This window comes from Eschscholzia californica, unplaced genomic scaffold (genome assembly GCF_041429995.1).
Source record: "Eschscholzia californica isolate CP2 unplaced genomic scaffold, dmEscCali1.0.p SCAF_2, whole genome shotgun sequence".
NCBI lineage: Eukaryota > Viridiplantae > Streptophyta > Magnoliopsida > Ranunculales > Papaveraceae > Eschscholzia > Eschscholzia californica.
Window position 1 is genome coordinate 48,471,958 of NW_028238309.1, and position 22,102 is coordinate 48,494,059.

Sequence of the window (22,102 nt, forward strand, 5' to 3'; positions counted from 1 at the left end):
GATAGGCGAGGGAGCATACAAGCTCCAAGCAAAAGATGGGCTCAATATTAACAACAGTTGGAACGCCACTCATCTAAAGTTGTACCAGTTCTAGACCCTATCTCTTTACCTTATTTACTGTTTCTAATAACACTTGTACTGACTTAAGCATCAGAGAGTCGGCGGCCATGCCACCGACTACCCCTCTCATTCATTCTGTGACAGATTTCTTAACAAATAAAGTGGCACGCGTCCCATTAGATCAGCTGGTCTGCCAGCATGGACGTATGCGTCTGGCGAAGTTGGCTCAGCTCCCAGACCAAGGAGCGTAAGGGTAGCCATAGCTCCAGCATAACTCGGTAGCACACAACATGCACAAATCTAACCTCTCGAAAGGGAACAGGAAGTATCACATACTCTTATCTCTTCTATCCATTTTTTACTTCCTCCTCTGATCATTACTGACTTGGGCGTCGGAGGGTCGATGGCAATGCCATCGACCACCTCTTCTTTTTCTGTACAGGTTAAGCTATCCAACGGTAAACATGGGCAAGCTGGAAACAGAACACTCTTCTCCCATCTTGCAGCATCAACAGGGATGGCAACCTAAGACCAGAACAAACCTAGTCTGACCTTTAACCTGAGGGAGCGTAACACATGCCCTTACCTCCTTTGTATAATTTTTCTTTGTCGTCTCAGAACGTTGCTAACTCGAGTTTCCGAAGGTCGATGGCATTGCCATCGACCACCCCTCATTTCAGTGTGCAGGTTGGCTATTTAACGACATACTTGGACAAGCTGGAGAAGGATGCCCTTCCCCCATCCTACGATGTCAACCAGAATAGCAACTGAAGACTAGAACAAGCCTAGTCCAACACTTTGCCCTAGGGAGAGTAACACATACCTCTACCTCATTTGTCTATTTTTTGTTAGCATCTCAAAAACCTAATAACTCGAGTTTCCGAAGGTCGATGGCATCGTCATCGGCCGCCCCTCATTTCAGTGTACACGGTCGACAATCTAATGGCGAATTTGGACAAGCTGGAAAAAGACAACCTTCTCCCATCCTACAATGCCAACGAGAATGATAACCTAAGTCCAGAGCAAACTAACTCTACACTTAGGCTGGGGGGACGATAGACGACAAGACAGTTCACACAGACAATTTGCCACTTCATGCCAACACAACGCCTCCTCCTTGTTAGCATACACACCCCTGCCCGGGTCGGAGCGATACAAAGCAAAGTGGAGGGCACAACATTAATTCAACACGCTCCAGCAAAGACTAAAAGAGTGTGCGCAGCAGATGAATCCTGCTACCCTGATGTATGCCTCTCCTGACCCCCACAAAACAACGGGAAACCAGAAATCACAAACACCAAGTAGCCCTGGGCTGCCCTAGCGCACCACTCTTTGTCCTAATACATCAATACCTGTTACATTTTGTATTGGTTTTCTGTACCCAATGATCAGTCATTCACAAGACATCAATAAAGTGTAGTTAAAGCATGGTTAAAGCAAAACATAACATTGTTCGACACAATCTCATAAAAAAAGTCTAACATGCCCCATGGGCAACCAAGGATACTACAGTCTTCCAAACGATAAGGTTAACGCAAACCAATAGTAGTCCTGACATAGCCCCATGGGCGAATAAAAGAAAGTAAATCTAACTACCGCTCGGTAAAAGAAGCTAGCCCAATGGTAGCACAACTCAACGGGCACGGCTACCCGACGCTCTAGCCCTAGCTTGAGCCTTCTCTGCCTCTTCAATCGCCTTATCCTCTGCCTCCTGTTGGTCAAGAAGCGCAATCGTGCCAGCCGTGTCCCACTCGGTAAGATGCCTCCCCGCCATATACTCCCGCATAAGCGTGCCCCTTGCATGTATCTGCACCCGCACCCCGTGATCTTCAACCGCTTCATCGAACTCGTCTATTTTCACCTTCAACTTGCCTTTGAACTCTTCAGCAAGACGACCTCGCTCCTCGGCAAGACGAGTCTGCTCATCAGCAAGGCGAGATTTCTCCTCAACGAGGAGATGTTCTGCGTAGTATTTTTGCTTCCACTCGACAATTTGTTGGTCTTGAAGATCTCTAGCATGACCCATGCCAGACAAAGCCTGCAACGGAAGCACATAAAAACACAACGTTAGATAACAAATCAATACGAGGAATGCTGAACACACCTAAGTAAGAAAGAAGGAATACAAACCCGATAAGCCTGGGTCATAGACCAGTCCATGGTCCCGCCATACCCCATCTCCGTAAAGCTTGGCCTGTCCTTCTCCATGAGCAAGTGAGGGACAACCTGTGGCACGAAAGAAGGATCGCGAAGCACTGACGATGATGAAGGCACCTCAAAATGCACCACAATGTTACTGCTACCCGTCGAGGGAGCCGCGGTCATAGGCAGCGGCTCAACACTTGCAACAGAAGGGGAAGAAGCGACAGAAGGCCTGAGACGGATATGTAGAGGATGAGGAGGCGACACTGCCGTACCTGCGACAGCTGCTCCTCTAGCAACAGCAACCTCGGACATACGATATCTCTTCTTCGGCATAACGTCCTCTGAAGGAAAGTAAGCCCATACTGCTTTAAAAACACCAAAGGCAAGAAAACGAAACAACGAAATGCAAGGAAAGTAAGCCCATACCGCTTTAAAAACACCTATGTAAGGCAGGAAACGACAAAACTCACGGAACACCAACGAGCAAACAATAAACACCACTCACTAGCAAGTCTCCATCCCAGAGGCATCCACGACACATCACGCCCATCAAACAAGCTGGGGCCCTTTGCAAAGAAGTATCATTCGTACCATCGCCTCTCGCTGGTAGGCAAGCCTGTCATCACATGGGTCCTACCATCTCAGATGCGAAACTGATACCGACCCTTATCAAGTTTCAGGAGGTCGAATGCAGATACATCCTCTCCATGCAATATCTTACCCGACCCAGCCAACTGGTCGAGATATAACAGAACCCTTCAAGCATTGGGCATCAACTGGGATGGGTGAATCTCGAACCGTCCAACAATGTCATACACCCAGGTAGGGATTGGGAGCCGGAAACCACTTTCGAAGCTATGCTCGTATAGGGCAAACCCAACCTGGTATATCACCGTCTACCAATTCAGACGACCTAGGTGCTCTAAGCTTCACATCTTTAGGTATCTTGTATTTCTTCCTGATTTTCTTCAAACAAGTGTCGGTAATAGTAGATGGAGGGTTTATCAACACCACAGGCCGCCCAACAGGAATACGCGAACTAACTTCGTCTTGTGTTGAAGCCCCAGCGTACCCACTAGAAGAGTCGTCTACCCGTTCGTCCATCCTACGGAGCACACGTCTGAGTAAGAATAAGGTACTCCTACCAAGGATCTAGCCTAGCCCTCGCGGTTGCGGTAGAAGGTCCCACCCTAGCTAACATGGCAACTACAAACCTAACATGATTTTACCCTGTTGTTACACATTTTCTGCCTAGCGTGATTCTACCCCGCCACTACACATTTTCTGCCATGGATATGTTAAGTTCACTACAATAACATGGCATGCAGAGAACATAATTTGGCTGAATCCTACGCCTACTACAAGAGTAAAACAAGGCAAGCATATAGCTACCCTAGCCCACATAGTTATGGTAAGAAATCTCTACCCTAGCTTACATGGCTACTACAAGCCTAGCATGATTCTACCCCGTCGTTACACATTTTCTAGCATGCATATGTCAAGTTCACTATACTAACATGGCAAGCAAGAAACATAATTTGGTGGAACCCCACACTACCATAAGATCAAAATGTGGAAAAAATGCTACAATTGTTGTTGGGAAAGATCGAAATATAAGTATTTTTGCCAACATACGAAGAACGCGAAGACCACCGAAGAAAAATTCGAAGATTACCTCAAGATCTTCAAGTTTCTCTCTCTAAGCTTTCTTCTCCAAAAAATCCTCTCCAAAGGCCACTCTAACAAGCACACTCAAATGACAAGGGTCCAAGACCCCTCATCCCCTTATACATGAGTCCCAAAGTGACTTAAGCGGATCACGTCGTCCGACACATTTCATCGCCACACAGCTCGCCTTCAACCTTCAAAAATATTATGGGCAAGCAACCACCGGAGGAAGCAAAACTTGGCAGAACAATCTTACCCGTGACCAAGCCAAAAATCAAGGTCGGATGAACACCGTCGGTTGTGGCGCTGCCGAATCAACTTATTCGTCGATTTGAGCCAAGAATTCGGGAGCAGAACTTCAGGTAACTCTGATAAATTTACGTACATAATACACATATACGTATATGTATGTACATATATATATATGTATGATAAAAAAAAATATAAGGGGGAGACTGCCTGGGACAGGGCAGGACGCGACTGTCCTGCGCGTCCCAGCAGGGCAAGACGCTCCTGCCCTGCGCATCCAGAAGGGCAGGACGCTCCTGCCCACGCGTCCTAGCCCGGCGAGCCGTTCCTCTTCAGCCCGGTCGACCGGGCGATCTCCCTCCCGACTTGCCACGTCCCGAACGTGGCCAACGCTCTGGCATCCGTCTCTCTCTCTCTAAATTACGAGTCTCCTTGACTCGCTACCCACCAGTTATGGTACCGCTCCATCCGACTCATGTCAAAACGCTTCGGCGTGCCACACGGGAAAACGAAACAACGATACAAAGCCTCTGGACGCGATTCCAATGGTTCCAGCTATAACTACTCCCTAAGTCAGCCACTCACTAACTCAGGGAGTGGGGGACAAACTGTATTAGCAAAAAATAGCATCGGGCCTTCCTTATGCGCCCACCCTCGTGTAACATGAGAGGAGTGCCTTCAGTAGCCTCTATGGTCTAGCAAGGAAGCCCACCGAAATCCCAACACGCCTCGCAAGCCCAGAAAATCTAAGCAGGCTTACACAAGCCCAAGCTCTTGGCATGCCAAGATATGGCTGCCATGACGATCCACCCACACTCCAGCTAGTTTTGCGTACACGTGGCCAAGTTGTTAGAGATTGAGTCAGTCCAATCCTAGCATTCTGCTACACGTTGGAGTCATGGTAGAAAACCGAGTCTTGCGCTACTTTAAAGAAGTAGTGGACCATTTCTACTGCCAACGAACAGGCTAGGGCAACGGGTATCGTAAGGCTACCCTTCCCTCTCAAGAGATCAACGACTACGGAGGCAGTCTAGTGCGATCCTACTATTGCGGATCTAACAAACCTGCGCCCCAAGAGCGGTTACTATCCTCTACACTCTATAAATAGGGGAATCCTCACTCTTGGAAGGGGTTCGGATTCTGACTAAAAATCACCAAGCGCTCTAGAAACTTTATTCTGATCGTTTTATTCATCCTCTACTAAACTCCGGCTACGAATCACCTACTCCGAGGAACCCCTGATCTAAGCTAGTCTAAAGCAAAGGTTCCGGCTAGAAACATCCACGAAACCACATCATAACTTGCTAGAGGTCCTCGTTTCTCTCATACCTCGTTAGTCTACCCTTCTGTAAGCAGGAATCTACCCTTCTGTAAGCAGAGATCTACCATTCCGCAAGCAGAATCCTACTCTTCCATAACTAGAAGCCCACTCTGCTGATCAAGTAGTCCAGAAGCTACCACAACTCATCATTCCGTCGAACCGAGCTCTGGCTACTCTACGAGTCGTGCCACCCCGACGTTACAACGACACTAACGTCATTAGTAACTCTATCTTCGATCTATTTACTTTATTTTATCGAACTAAGTTAATGACTTGACCGTCGGAGGGTCCTTGGCCGACACCATCCTGCCCGACGTTTGCCCACCTAACGATCCCTCTAACCGTGTGACTTTACACCCGTCCACACACCTGGTTGTCCAAGTGATGAACAATGTTGACATAAACTCCAAAATCCTTGACGTCCCAAATTCGATTACCAGAAGATGTGCAATCCAAGGTTATTGAATTTGGTTATTAAAGGTATAAATAATAATAAGTTTGTTGGGCTTTAGGTTCTTTAGTATGTTTGTTGGGCTTTAGGCCCCTTTAACTATTGGTTTAACTTAGGCGGTTATCGTGCTTCTTACATCTTGATGATGTATTAATGCCTTGTAATGACTAACGCAGATCGTAGTTGATTTCTCAAAAAAAAAGTATGAAATGGAAGCTTTATTTGAAAAAGAAGAGAGAGACAAATGAAAAAGAAGAGAGTGAAAAAAGGGGGGACGACAAGATATTAAGTTTTTAGCTTTTTTTTAAAGAAATAATTCCATTTTGGTCCTTGGGGGGGCCAAATCGAACTGTGGGCACTTCTGGGGCCAAAACGGCGAGTTGGTCACAAATTGGGGGCAAAAACGGAATTAAGCCTAAAAGTAATAGAGGGCAAAGAGTGATACTATTGATAATTATACACCAAAAAAGAACTTCTTTCTGATTTTCAAGATATACTAATGTAAGTTCACATTCAACTCAAGCTAGCTGAAAGAGATTAAGTATCTAACCTCTTAACTTCTCTTGATTAAATAATGTAGCAGAGCTTTTCCAGTATTCCTTGATGGAATCAACAACTTTGATCGTCAATGCCTCGTCTTCAGGATAATAAGCAACAGGATCAGATAACAGAGAAACAGGAAGACCGAGAGTACCTTCCAATGTAGCATGAAGACAGTAAGCTGAATAAGTTATATGATATCCACCTTCTTGGACAATTAGTATTCTTCCGTTGCTATACTTATCAGCCAATCTTCGCACTACTCGTCCAATTTCTCGATAACCCTCCATTGTCAAACATTGCCTTCCATTTGGATCGAACTGAAAAGAGGATTCAGAGTTTATTTCAGATAATGCAGCCTTCCTTCGTCATCATTAATGCAAATAACATGGATACAAATATAAAATATACACATAAAAGTTTTTCATACTCGAGTTGAGTAACTACAAATTTTAGCCCCATAAAATCACAAACAAAATGGAAACTTGAATCAGAAAGCTCCCCATGTAAATGAGAACTTGGATGTTTGAAATTATTAATGTTTCTGGGTTCCTAACTCTTCGTTTGTTAAAGCTCTTTGTCTTTTCTCTTTTTGTTTCCAATAATAAGGGAATTTGTAATTATTTGTCTAAGTTTGAGAAAACGTTTTTCCGCCTCAAGGCAGTTTGCTCCAAAAAGCAAGATGCTGCCTTGAGGCATACACTTCGATGAATGAAGGCGTATACTAATTCTTCTAGAAGAAAAAAGTGATACATATTTAAATGGAAGATAACGTAATATAGTCTTTTCACTATGCTACAAGCCTACAATAATATAAAGACCTAGGTGTCTAACAAGCTTCTAGTTTATGTCTTTGAATATAGATGTGTATGCCTCAAGATGAAAACAGACCAAATTGCCTTGAGGCGTACACATCTACCAAATTTTAAAACATGCCATATAATATGTATGCGTGAAATGACCATAATTATATGAAGAATTTGACATGAACTTATGCGTACGTCAGTGAAGGCGGGTTAATGGCACACTACCTTAGTTGCCTAGTATTTTCCACTATCACTACATAAGGTTCGATACTTCTATGTACAAGTAACATGGTGGCATATACATGAAGGAAGCTTCCTTCTCTATCTCCGTGAACAGATTAGACCTTTTTTCACTAGAAAGAACTACAAGTTTTCTCCTTCAACTATTGGTTCACATAAACTTCAATTATAGTAACAACGGCGAAAAAAAGATAAACTTACAGCACTAGAATCTTGCCCAACAACCAAAACCATCATAGAAGGCTCAAACTTTTCAACAGCTGGAGCAACCAATTCATTCATCGCATACATGTAACCTCGATCACCTGTCCCATTCGGCAAAGGTATATTCAAATTAAACCCAATCCCTCTTCCTTCACCAAGTTCATCAATAGATCCATCTTGTGGATGAGATGAACCCCAAGAACCATGATTCATATGAAGGGAAATAGTAAGAACATTATCCGAACGATAATATCCTTCCGCTGTTCCATTACCATAATGAACATCAATATCGATAACTACAACCCTTTCACAGCCAGAATCCAAAGCCAAATTTATAGCCAAACCAGCATTATTAAGGAAGCAATACCCATCAGCTCTAGTTGGCTGGGCATGATGACCAGGAGGCCTAACTAACGCGTAAGCAATCTTTCCATTTCCATCTAATATGTGTTTCATGGCTTTTAGGGTAGTACCAGCAGCAAGAAGAGAAGCATCCCATGAGCCAGGGTTTAAGATAGTTCCAGCACAAAGTTTCTTTCCACCAGCTTTATCAGCTTCAATAAGTTCATTAATGTACTCTGTGATCCAATTCAACAAACAATCTTAGGGTAAATGAAATGAAATTCAACATTAAGCCCAAATCCCCTTAATCAGCAAATGAAATTGTACCAGCCCAAATCTTTGAAAGATAAACAAATTAACTAAGATGCATACTTTCTTTCTATACCTTAAATTTAACAACTAGCTAGGGTACAATTGATATGAACTAGTTACATATTTTCAGGTTAAGGAAATGGATTGTTCAAGTTGATTGAAGTGAAATTATAGAATAAAAATTTACCTGGAGTGTGGAAGGAGAGTAATTCAGGGATAAGAGCTAATCTTCCTGAATGCCAAGAGATGTAAGGAGAAATTGGGCCTTTTTTAAGGATTGAAACCATATTTTTTACCCTATCTGAATTTTCTGGATGTTTTTCAAGGATTTCAAGGAAGCCTGGATCCATCAAGGTATCGAAGACACCAGTTCCAGTGTCATGGTTGAGCATGCCTTCGTGCCAGAAGACATGGATGAGTTTAGTGGGTGAAGACGAAGTAGAAGGAGAAGAAGATGAAGAAGAATCCATAGATTAGTTAGAAATAAAAAAAATCTAGGGTTTTATGCTTGCCACTTTTAACTTGAAGTAACTGGAGCTCTATTCTGACTTCTTATGAGCATATCACATGTAGAAAGAACTGTGCTAGACTGCTAGCTTCTTCTTTTTTTGTTGAAATTGCTAGACTGCTAGCTAGGCTCCTTGACTTAGGTGTAAATAAGAATCCATAGATTAGGTGTTAAAGCTCCAAATGTGTCGGTTGTTTTGATTCATTAGTGGTACAAGTAGCTCTTGAGAGACTCCCTTGGTGACTCTCTCCTAGTAAGACTAGGAGTTTTGTGATCTTTTCACTTTACAAAAAAGACCAAAATGGCTCTTTGTCTTATTCACCAGGTAGGAAGGGAAGTCACACAGGGCCACAGGGGTCACCAAACAGATATTTTTATTGTTTTTGGTTTGGATTGGCATTAACTTCTACAAAGAGCAAAAAATTGAGAAAGCCATAAGTAGTTGGTATTCGGTCCATGTAACTATGTAAGTAAGAAAACTTCGCTTGGAATAGTTGATTCACAGTTGTTGCCACAAAGTAGAAACTGGATTCTTAGTTCTAATGGGGCGTACACTTTCTGGTCGTGAAGTTTCGAAGGCGCCTCTTTTAAGTGTTATTGACATCCCCTAGATCTCAGAAAAATGGTCAAAAGCGCCCCCTTTCAAAATAGGTTCTCTACATTTTGTTGAACTTAAAATCGGTAGAGTCGAGCCGATTTGGTTATAAAATCGGCTCAAGTCCACTGATTCTAAAGACCTAAAAAACTATTGAATACGACTCAGATCGGTGAACTCGGACCAAACTTTGTTACAAATTTCAGCTCCAGTCTACCGAATTCAACTCCAATTTCAACTTAAAAACATTGGTGTTGAATTCGATAGACATTGAGTCGAATTTTGTAACACATTAAAAGGACATCCTTAATTGCTTTAACTTGATATTATAGACACTAAAACGCTTCCGACTTCACTAGAATGCTTCTTTTTTCAAAAATTCTAGACAAACTAGAATATTTTTAAATTACAATTTTATCCAAACACACTTGGAATTACTGAATTCAGAAGAGTGGAACAGATAGACTTAAAATAACTTTTTGAGATGAATTTGGTCATATATATAAGGAAAGAACATGAATAGGTTTTGTGTGAGGAAAACCATGAACCTCCCTTGAATATTATAGTGTTAACAGTTTACATAAATATGTAATTGACATAGATAGATATACATAAGAGAGGAAAGAAAATACATAAAGTAAGAAATAGTATATACAATATATTGGAATATATTGGAAAATTTCAAGTGTAATCTCATCTAAAATCCTTAGTCAATTATTTCACGAATCTGATTATTATTACCGTTATTACCCTCTCGTAAATTGAGCTTTGGGGAGACGCAAAGGTTCAATTTGGGACAAAGCTCCAAGAACTGGAAACAAGATAAACTTTTTATTAAAATATCAGCAAACTGATCATGAGATGGGACAAGCTGAAACTTCACTGATCCGACTGCCACCTTTTCTCGAATAAAGTGGTATCCAAGCAATGTGCTTAGAACGACCATGAAACACCGGGTTGGCAGTCATGAGGACGACACTTTTATTGTCATAATATATACGAATAGGAATAGATAGACGATACCCAATTCCTGAAGAATGTAACCAATCCAAGTTAAGTCAGCAGTAGTGGAGGCAAGGGTCCGATATTCAACTTTGGTGCTAGAACGAGAAACCGTACGTTGCTTACGAGCACTCCAGGTGAGAAGATTTCGACCAAGAAAAATGGATAACCCAAATGTAGAACGACGTGTGTCCGGGCAATGCCCAATCAGCATCAAAGTAAGCATGGAGAAAATTAGAGGGAGAGTCCGCAAAGAACTGTAAACCCATGTGAATCGTCCCCTTAACATTACGCAAAATGCGTTTAACAGCCTGAAAGTGGTCAATTGTGGGAGCATGCATAAACTAACACGCCACATTGGCCGCATCAGCCAAATCTGGACAGGTCAACATAAGATACTGAAGAGAACCGACCACCTTACAATATAGAGTAGGATCCGAAAAAACAACACCATGTCCTGACAACTGAATGCCTGTAGTCATAGGGGTAGAAGCTGGTTTGACACCCAAAAAATAGTTTGAGTAAGTAAAAGACCATCCTTATTAGAAGTTACTTCAATACCCAAAAAATAATGTAGAGTTCCCATATTCTTCATATCAAACTCAGTAGACAGTTGAGAAATAATAGTATCAATAGTTGAAGAATCAGTTACCGGGAGTATAATATCATCAACATAAAGCAACAAATAAATTATACCCACTGGAGTCGTACGAATAAAAAGAGACGTATCAGACTTACTAACACGAAAACCAATACAGAGTAGGTAAGAGCTGAACCTGTCATACTATGCCCGAGGAGCCTGTTGTAAACCATAAAGAGCCTTGTGAAGACAAAAAACATACGATGGATAGGAAGTATCAACAAAGCCATAAGGTTGGGCCATGTAAACCTCCTCGGCCAGATCCCTATGAAGAGAGGCATTCTTCACATCTAACTAAAGAATGGACCATCCACGAGAAACCGCGATAGATAAAATTATCTAAATAGTCGTAGGTTTGACCACAGGGCTGAAAGTCTCATCAAAATCAAGTCTAGGTTTCTGGGTAAAACCTTAAGCAACCAAACGGGCATTATACCTGTCAATAGTGCCGTCAGGTTTGAGTTTGGTGCGAAAAACCCAATAGAACCAATGATGTTTATAGAGGGGTCAGGAGGCACCAAAGACCAAGTACATTGTTTCATAAAAGCTTCCATTTCTACTCCCATAGCACGTTGCCAATGTATTGATTTACTAGCCATATGATATCTCCGTGATTCCGTGATAGTAGACAAGGTAACATAAAAGCTGGAACCAGAAGAACCAAAAGTATCAGAATCACGGGGATAAATTGGGTACCGAGAATATACCGAAGAGGGAGTCGTGTCAACTAGTATAGCATCACGCATGATTGAGTCCATCAACCTGTAACCTTGAGGACCACACTCCGAGATGGAATCTATGAAACCGTCGGAGCAACCCCTCCCGTAATCAAATCCGTCAGAGAACGCATGAGAACCGAAGTAATACTTGTCAAAGAGCGAGTATCCGATACTTGTCAAATAGTCGAGACTGATGGCACCTCCCCAGTCGGTGCAAGAACAGAGGTCACTAATGGACTGACAGGGGTATCATCTAGACGAATTGTGGTAACTAAAGGTGCCTTGGAGGCAGAATCGTCCACCAGATTGGAAATGGAATTGGCTTCAGTGCTAGGGGTAGTGGGGGAAGACGAGACAAACATTAAGGGACGAGTGTCAAGAAAGCTAACTAGATCAGCAGATAAAGACACAAAATTGGACGATTTAAACGGGTAAATAGTTTCATCAAAGATAATAAAGCGAGAGATAAATACCTTCTTGGTTTTGTAGGATCTAAGCATTTGAAACCCTTATGAAATTGACTGTAACCGATAAACACACATGGAAAGCTACGAGGTGAAAGTTTGTTAGAAGCGTAAGGTCGCAAATAAGGGAAACATAGACATCCAAACGAACGCAACATGGAATAGGAAGGTGGCCATACCGTATAGAGTGGAGAAGGGAAAAGCATCCTGGAGCACTACCGTAGGCATTTGATTAATGAGAAAATTTGTTGTTTGAAAAGCTTCAACCCAATAAATAGCAGGTAACCCACCATGAAATGAAAGACTCGGTCCGGTTTCAGTTACATGACGTTGTTGACGCTCTACACAAGCATTTCGAGCAGGTGTATAAGGGCAAGAAATACGTCTGTCAATGCCATTTGCGTTTAAAAGAATTAAAAGTTGGGTATTCTGAAATTCTCCTCCTCCATCTAGTTGAAGAGTTTTAATTTTATAGTCAAATTGATTTTCTACTAGAGATTTAAATTTCACAAAGACTTGAAAAAAAAAATCAGATTTAGCACAAAGTGGATAAAACCAAAAAAATCGGCGGTAAACATCAACAAAAAGCACATAAAATTTAAAACCATGAGAATTAAGAATAGGGTAAGGACCCCATAAATCAATGTGCACAAGAGAAAGTGGAGAAGAAGCTCGTTTATTATTCAAAGTAAATAGAAGTCTATGACTTTTACTCATATTACAAGAAATGCAAGTAGAAGACATAGAATTTTTGGAGACAGACTAAATTAAATTATCCTTAATTAAAATATCTAATACCCTAGAAGACACGTGACTAAGCCGACTTTCCATATAGCAAGTGGTGCTTTGACGGAGACTTAAGTAGAACTAAAAAGTGAGTGAGCTTCATCCAAGATAAACAAATTTCCCTGCCTACTGTCGGTGCCCAGAATCCCTCCTTTCTCCTGCAAAATAACAAAATCATGTTTTGAAAATAGAACAAAACAATGAAGATCATCGACAAGTTTGCCTACAGATAATAAATTTTTAGTAACAGAAGGGACATGAATGAGTCAGGTAAGGTGAGGGCACCATGAGGTGTGAGAAGAAAAAGGGGACCTTTATGTCGAATGGTGAGAGGCGAATCATCACCGATGTAAACTTTATTGGAACCAGAATATGGAGTTAAGTGAGAAAAGTTACGGAACCTAGCGTCATATGACTGGAGGCACCACTATCGACGTACCAAGACGGATCAGGCGGATTAGTGATGACGATAGATTGAAGAGAATCGACAGCAACTTGAATAGATTCATCATCAACAACATCGCTTTCTCGGCGAGGTGATAGAGACAGTCATGAGGGCGACGACGAGATGAGTCACGGGTCCGATGAGGAGAGGGTTCACGGTGCGGTCGTCGTGGTGAATAATGATCACGACGAAGAAGAGAGTCTCTTTGTTGACATCGTGGTGGTCGACCAGTAAGCAAGAAGCATCGATCGACAGAATGGGCATGCTTCTTACACCATTGACAAACAAATTAAACGTCGGTGTTGACCGAGAAGGTTGTTTATCATGGGGAGGGGGAGACCGAGAGGAACGATCATACCGAGAGGAACGATCATACCGAGAGGAACGATCATACCGAGAGGAACATTGTGGAGACTGATATTGGCGATGACCTGAATGGTGGGTAGAGACATAAGCACCTTCAGTAATAGGAGGAACAACCCGAAAGGATTTAATAACACCCTCTTGAGCCTGAAGCATAGGTAAAACATCTTTAAAAGTCGGAAGAGGTGGTTTAGAGAGAATGGATCCGGCTAAAGTTTCATAATCCAGACCGAGACGTTTCAAGAACCAGTATACTTTCTCAGCTTCAGAAATATGATTCCCGTGGTGGCTAAAGTTTCACATGAAACCTATAGTTACGAGCATAATCTGATATAGATGCATTACCTAGTTTAATAAATTGAATTTGTTCTTTGAGCTAAAGAGAGTGCGTGATGCACGGACTAGCATAGGCTTGATTGAGCTGAGCCCAGACATCAGTCGCTCGGGTTAAGCCTATAATATTTGTCATTGCCTCTTTGTAGAGAGAGCTATAGATGATCGAAAAAACAAGGCGATCTGTAGTTAACCAAGATTCATAGAGAGGATTAACAGTTAACGAACCTGTAGGGAAAACAAGTGTCGGTTCAGGTGGAGAGACCGTATTATCAAGATGATGAACTAGACGTTGACTTTCCAATAAAGATAAAACCTGAGGACACCATAGCAAAAAAAAAAATTTCTGAATCAAGTTTTAAGTTGATCATACAGCTGGTGTCGAGGGAGATAAAATAGCACTTGAAATAGAAGAATCTGGTAAAGATTCCATAGCGAACAAACTCAATAATAAAACCTTGTGAATATATTAACCTTGATATGAATCGGATAAAGAAAAATAGCTCCAAAAAAGAAGAAGAAGACCTCGGTAAAGAAGAACCGGACAATATAATAGCGATCTCGGTTGGTGATAACCGGAAAAAAAATCAACAAGGATCGAACTCGTTAGAGACTCTGGATACCGTAAAAGAATATGAATAAGTTTTGTGTGAGGAAAACCATGAATTTCCCTTGTATATTTAGATTGTTAACAGTTTACATAAATATATAATTGACATAGACAGATATACATAAGAGAGGAAAGAAAATACATAAAGTAAGAAATAGTATATACAATATATTGGAAAATATCAAGTCCAATCTCATCCAAAATCCTTAGTCAATTATTTCCGAATCTGATTATTATTTTTGTTATTATATAAGAATCAAATAGATACTTTCATCAGGGACACATCTCTTGGGGTTTCAGGGGCATATCTCTTGAAAATTTAAAATGTGACTTTTCACTTAATTTTAGAAGATTTTGGCCAACTGCATTGAGGAGTGTCAGATTTTGGCTCAAAATATTGGAGGGAATGTGAACCCTTGGATTACCATCACAACAGATCCACCAAGAACTAGCTTATCGACTGATGGGTTCGGCTTTGACGAAGAAGAGGAAGAACCTCTTGATGATGAAGAACTTATTCCTGATGAAGATGAGGAAGATAAGTATTTGAACATTTTGTGTTGAATGCTTGTGTTTGGGAAGAACAAAGAGGAAAACGTCTTTTATAGGAAAGAAAAAGACGATTTGACTGGGAAAAATGTAAGGGCAAAATGGGAAGCGAAAAACAGACGGTAACAGTTTGTGGACGGAAAGGTAGATTAAGGGGCCATCTTGGCATTTTTGGTACTTTAGGGGGGCCACGCGGGAAGCTGGTCATACTTTTGGGGGCCAATCGGGAAATAAACCTAAAATTTTATACTTTCTACCGTTAGACATACCCAAAGTTTGAGAAGCGAAAAAAAATTTGAAGTTAAATTTGTGACAAAAACACAATAATCAATGACGTCAACTCTTTTGTCTTACCAAGTAATTGAAACGAAATATGTTAGACATACCACGATAACTTCGCTAAGAAGTGGGGGAGATGCCTATGGTGGAGGTTGAAGTGATAATAGATAAAAAAATAGAAAAAGAAAGACAAAAAAGGAAAAGAGAAGAGAGGAAATACAAAAATAATGGGAGGCGAAAAGAAAGTCTAGACACAATTGAGTACCAAAACGGCAGTTGGTTAAGTAATGAGGGTAAAATCAGGACTTTGTTATAAATTGAGGGCCAAAACAAGATTATTCTTTATCAAAACCTCAGCACAAAAATACATAAAAGAAGCTAAGGAGGGGATTTGAACCCCTTCCCTCAAGTGCGTTAGGTAGAATTTTTTCTTGGCAGACTACCTCCTATAGCTATCAATACCGTGGTGCGGACCTTATAAGATCATACTCAGACTATGGTCTGGGTTAGTCTACACATAGTTCCCCCTGCCGTCAATAACAATACCACCACCATAAATATGGAACCTATAGTCTTCAATGGTGATGGCGTCACTGAAAGTGAAGTTGTGGGTTACTGGTGCTAAAGTAGTAGTTACAATTATGGTCGTTCCGGATAGAAGTCATCCTAACAACCATAATTCTAACCATCATTCCAACTACTACTTTAGCATCAGTAGCCCACTGCTTCATGCCTTAATGGCTCTTGATTCTAAGGGTCCAAGCATTATGTTCTTGTATTCTTGATTCTCAGTCAACACCCAAAACTCATATACCAATTCAGGTACCAATTCTATAAAAGATTACTTCTTTTATTCTTTTATTACATTCAACTCAAGTTTCAATAGACAATTTGGTTAATTGAACAAGATTTATTATAGTTTAATCTTGTCTTTTGATCAATTGCAGAAAAAAGATAAGAAGATGACTGGGTATTAAGCGATATTGATTTCAAATCAGAAAAGAAGAAGAAGAAACAGAGGAGATCTCCATCAAAGAAATGGAGTATACCTCTTTTAGTTGCAGAAGTGGTGGTTGGGTTTATTTTCTTGTTAATATGTTTTTTTTTCAGTAATTATGATTGTGATTAATCCCCAGAATAATGGAAAATATTATATTAAGGTACTAAATAAACTAGATTACAGATTACCCATTTGATGAATTTGGGTTTCCTGATAATTTTGCTTCAAGAATTTCTTGATGTATGTTAAGTGTAAGTAAATTGATTCACAATATAAAGGCGAAACTATTTTTGATGTACTAAAAGTGTTGCGAATGATACAAATGTTGCCAATAAGAATACTTATCACTACACATTTATGTCAACTTTTTGCAATTTTGGCACGGAATGTTGAAATTTGGTAAAAGCGTGACAAAATTATTACTTAGTTTTGTCTTTGACGGAAGGTCTTGACCGTTTGGAAATGTTCTTCTTCAATGGTTGTGTGTGACTATTAGTGCATGAACGTTGCTATCAATGAAGGGAAAGGGAAGCCTTTACCGCGGTTAGGTTCCACGACGACTCCAGTAATATATAATTAGAGTAGGTGAACGATATTTTTAATATTCACTCCGTTCATTTTTTTTGTTTTACTAAGAGATTTCGTACTTTAGTCGATAACTATAACTGTTTAGACTAGACAAATAAATGTACTTTGTCTTTCTTAAAAAGTAGATTTTCTTGGTCTGCGAATAACGTTGATAAACAATAACCTTGATTCAAAGCCTTTCATGTGCTAATACCATTATTCCATGTTATTATATGAAGTTTAGACTATACATATATTCATTTCTTTATGCTCAGCCACTGCGTTATAACTGTAAAGTTCATTTTAGCTTGGTGAACATGTGTGTCAGTTTAAGAAACCAATGTTCGAAATTTTACTGTATTTAAAAAAGATCGTTATAACCGTTTTCGTATATTAGTTTGGGTTATGAGGAACCATGGAAAAAACCATATAACTATCTCCAATATGGAACATTATAAACAACTAGTATAAATTTTGTGCACAGATAGTCCCACATAGAAAAGAGAATCTCATAACCAAAAATAGCTAGAACCTCTCATCTTACAGACAACTAATTTTCAGTTCAGAATCCCTCAATCACAAAAAGTTATATTTTCTTTTGGACTTGATTACACCACTCACAAAAGTTCACACCTTCATAAAATTCTACATAATCTTCTTTGATCATTTGTAGTGTAACAAATTTTAGTAACATATCTTTAACTCAAACAAGATCATCTAAACTTTCACTTTCACCCATAGCTGTAGCCAACATAGAAACTGTAATTAAAGCATCGGTTGCATCGATATCAGCTTGATTTTGTTTTATCGTTCCTCGTCGGAGTAACTGTGGCCCGAATGATCTTTCCCGTTGTGGTTTTATGTTTTCTCTACGAAGTAATCGTCGTTTTGGTTTCTCGGGCGAGTTTAGGGGTGCAAGATCATAACCTTCAAATTTAGCTAAGCAGGCAAGCTCATTAACAGATTCAGCGATATTTTCTATGAAAGCTATAGTTTCGATTAGAAGAGATGTAACTGTAGCAGCTGGTATAACGTCTTCTAAGATGTTACTGTTTTCTAAAGTAACGGTTCTTAGGGCTGTTTTTAAGTTGTGGGCAGCCGTTTTCGAGTTGGTGATGTGTGTTAAAACTGTGCTTGGGTATGTCATGTTAGTGATCGATGTCGAAAGTCCATGCAATGCCATTCCACATTCGATGCTAATCTCCATACATGCTTCTCGAATTATCTTCTTGAATTCGGATGGTGCCTGCAGTAAAAGTAAGATCGCATTTAGTTATTTCTCTCGCTATTTCCATCATATAAGTTAGGAATTGTTTGTTCACATAGAACTCATACTAGACTAGCGAATACAAATAAGTTAGGGTTTATTATGAAACGTACTTGAATTTGTGGCGAGGTGATGCAGTTGTTAAGAGCTTCCAATCGGTAGGCGCATTGCCTAGTAAGTGTTCCAACTTTGAGATAATGTTTCCATGGATGACCAAACCTAAAGCTGCCATGAGGTGGTTCCCATCTCGCAAAATTGGCCTGCAAACATATATATTACTTAATTAGAAATTTATATTTTTCGTCTCGATTAAAAATCATTTTACTAAAAGAATGGGCCTTGCCAGTTTGCACATGCAAAATATTGTAATTTATTAACCCTAGAAATGATGCTAGTAGCAAAAAGATATTAAAAATCATTTGCCACAAATGGGATGTTTTTTCTATAATGGTACGGAAATTCACCCTAATTCAGTAACCGAGTAAAAACGAGGTAAAATAATATTTTCATTGTTCTATACCACGTGTTTGTGATTTGAATATGTGGTATAAACAATGTCATATGACTAAATAAATTTACTAAATATTTTCGGGTAGGACTCGAAGTAGTGTCTTTAGTGGAACTACCGGATCGTTGTTAAACTAGATGAACAACAACCCATGTTTCTTCTAGATCCAAATTTATCGAATAAATACTTTTCGAGATTGTACTCACCAATGATTCTTCAGCTGCCTTAGAATTAAGAACAGCTCTATATGCATGAAGAAATGATTCATCTCTGGTGCCAGAAACCACATCATTACTCTGACTCTCATTTTCCACTATCTCTTTCCCAAAATATTCTTCTCCGAATCCTTGTAGAAACTTTGAAAGTTTTTCAATGTTGTTGGCAATATGTTTGTGTAGATCTTGACCAGCCCATACAGGGAATACAAATATAGATATTAGCACACATGAGATGCAACCTATTATAATTGTTGATACTCTTTGATGAGCTAACTCTATGATTTTGTCTACTCGATATCCCGATACTGATACTAAACTAAATGTTAGTATAAATATCAACACCCCGTAATCATATCGTGCTTTGATGCCTGGAAAGAACCGAGAGAACGAAGCAGTGGTCGCTGCAACAAAAAAAATGCAAGAAAAAATAAGCCCTTAGCTTATACAAAGAAAATGAAGCAGGGTAACACAAAAACTAAAGATTTATACCTAAAAGGAAGACAAAGAACCAAAGAATCACAGGATGTCCTTTATCCCCAGCTAAAATAGCCAAGTGATGAGCACCAAGCCCTAACGCACCGGCTAATAATGTTGCTGCTGCTCTATTAAACCCTTTTCCAAGGGTGGCTCCTACAAAAAGGAACAAACATTATTGAAGCAACAACTCCATTTTGTTTAAGAATGAAACAAGATTCTATGAACTTCATTAAACAAATAAGATTAATAATTAAAGCGAACACTTTCGGTTTTTAATTTCTAGTATTGTTCGGAAGAATTTTTTACTGATATATATCTTGTTGCTACGTCAGAATCAAAGCTAAACCTGGTATTAGTATTTACGAAGATGGTTGATCAAACTTACCTACACTAAATTCGAAGACGACCACGACAGTTAAGATAGCCCACATAGTAGAGGAACCAAGACCACCATAGATAGGTTTAAAGTAATATAGAAGAGTAACAAGAGAGAGTGTGAATCCTACTTTGAGTGAATGAATTACCCTTCTTGGATCATCTTTCCCTAACTTTATTGTCTTTCTTGTAATTTCTACTATCTTGTCAATGAATCTACCAGGCAAAGCCACAAGCCACCACCACACACGTTTGAACAACCCATCATTATTGTTATTCTCTCTGTTCATCACTGACTCATGATCAATATCCATTGTAATAAGAGCTCCAGAGAGAGAGAGAGAGAGAGATGGGAAGTGAAGAAAATATATGTAATGGGATTGGGAGACTGATGTCTGTGAAGATATATATAGAAGTGAAAGTGGGTAGGAAAGTACAAGGAAAGAGAAACTATACTTTAATTAATATATACCATTAAATTTTGTTCTTGAAATGAGATGTATGAAAACAAGCCAATGGGGATAGAGAGTTTCTTTCTCTATGTTCCAAATATGGGACAAATTAATGGGTCACCTGTAAAGTGAATATTTGAAAGTAGAAAAGATGTACTGTCTTTCACTTAGCCTTGTTTGTTTTCATGTGCCAGTTGGGACAGTGACCATGGTTGGGTTAGGTTAGGTTTGGTTGGTATATTGGGTGGGCTTGGGCTGGAATGACAAAATGACAATTGTGGTTTTGTGGGCCTTAGTTTGATTAGTGATATCTTGACCTTTCTTTTGACTTATCGGTATATTTATTTTTCTCATCGAAATAGATAGAAGTCTTTATCGACACGTTATTATTTTTGTTTACGTTGCCATTACGCAAGTTCAGAATCTTAAGATTAATATGTTTTTGCATCATACCCTACTCTTTTCAAGAGTTCCATTTCATTTTGATAGTTAGGACAAGTTATCAATAAAATATGAGCTTGGGAAATCGAAAATGTAATGCACTTTGAGAAAACATTTTTTTAATGAGTAAGCCAACACTGTAACCACTAATAAAGCTCTTCTAAACCACCTCCAATAAGAATTAAAATATTCTTATTCTTTAACTACCAATTGTTATTAGGTAAGATAGATTTTCTTAGTGAAGTGTTAGAATAGTTTTATATGGGAAAGGGTGATGTAATAAGTAAAATTATAATTTCTAGGTCTTTCCTACTCCTTGTCAATTGAATTGAGTTGGGTGACAACAAATTTAACATGTATGGTATCATATTTGCGTCCACATGTAATAGGTTTAAATGTCACACGTGTTCCACGCCACAAAAAAAAACGTTAGATTCAAAAGAATGTCACACGATTCTATATGGCAAAACAGTAATCTAATAATCAAGAATATTATGTCTAGGCCCCCTCAACTTATTAACAATTGATTTAGAACAAAAAAAAAGCTTTAAACGTACACAATATATAGTAAACAAATATTTTAACAATGCTCTAAATTATTAAAAGAAATTATGTAGGAGTATCTTTTTCTTCAACAAAGTTCTAATCTAATCTCGTCCAACAAAAAAAAAAAAAAAAAATCTCGTCCAAGACACTTTACATGTTACGATTAAAACCGTAAGAACATCTGCAATGCAAGACTCAACTTGAAAAACTCTAAGTACACCAAGCTACTGACTCGTGTAGTATCATAGAAACCGACTCAACGACTGACTCGTGTAGTTGGCTAAGACTCACTCGACCGAGTTCACCGAGCTACTCACTGTATCGAGAGTTCGGCCAACGATCGACTTGGGCTCCTCCCGAGCCCGAAACAACCCCAAAGTAACCCGGTTATCGTCTGAGTCCGATTGCATAATTATGAAGATAATTTCATATTTAAATCCAACATTGAAATCCAACATTGGGTGAATGATAATGTAGGGAGCTTTTTCAACAGCAAAAAAAGAGAAACACCAATTGGACCATTCAGATAAGTTAAAAGAAAACAAACATTACCTACAACACAACATTCTATTGTGCACATGCCAAATCCTGCAATTAGGGGTGGCAATGGGTACCCTTTT

At 39.6% G+C, this 22,102-nt stretch overlaps 2 protein-coding genes across 7 annotated transcripts; both read right to left on the bottom strand.

The window, feature by feature from the left end:
• Positions 1-1,466: 1,466 nt before the first annotated feature.
• Positions 1,467-9,114, bottom strand: HDA08 (histone deacetylase 8). 6 transcript variants are annotated; one of them, XM_086660328.1, is made up of 6 exons: positions 9,061-9,114; positions 8,526-8,930; positions 7,682-8,262; positions 6,445-6,754; positions 2,191-2,546; positions 1,467-2,098 (listed from the first exon to the last, which is right to left on the bottom strand). In XM_086660328.1, exons 2-6 carry the CDS (start codon positions 8,806-8,808, stop codon positions 1,694-1,696), a joined length of 1,935 nt encoding a protein of 644 aa, XP_086516454.1. In that variant the 5' UTR covers positions 8,809-8,930; positions 9,061-9,114; the 3' UTR covers positions 1,467-1,693. The 6 variants fall into 6 exon arrangements, with proteins under 6 accessions (XP_086516454.1, XP_086516452.1, XP_086516455.1 ...); XM_086660326.1 differs by having other exon boundaries at positions 2,191-2,567; XM_086660329.1 differs by having other exon boundaries at positions 8,526-8,922; positions 8,965-9,082.
• Positions 9,115-17,752: 8,638 nt separating this feature from the next.
• On the bottom strand, positions 17,753-20,419 carry LOC147558601 (aluminum-activated malate transporter 2-like). Its single transcript, XM_086660332.1, has 5 exons — positions 20,054-20,419; positions 19,681-19,821; positions 19,180-19,592; positions 18,579-18,725; positions 17,753-18,444 (listed from the first exon to the last, which is right to left on the bottom strand). The coding sequence occupies exons 1-5, from the start codon at positions 20,355-20,357 to the stop codon at positions 17,902-17,904; spliced, it is 1,548 nt and encodes a 515-aa protein (XP_086516458.1). The 5' UTR covers positions 20,358-20,419; the 3' UTR covers positions 17,753-17,901.
• Between the last annotated feature and the right edge of the window lie 1,683 nt (positions 20,420-22,102).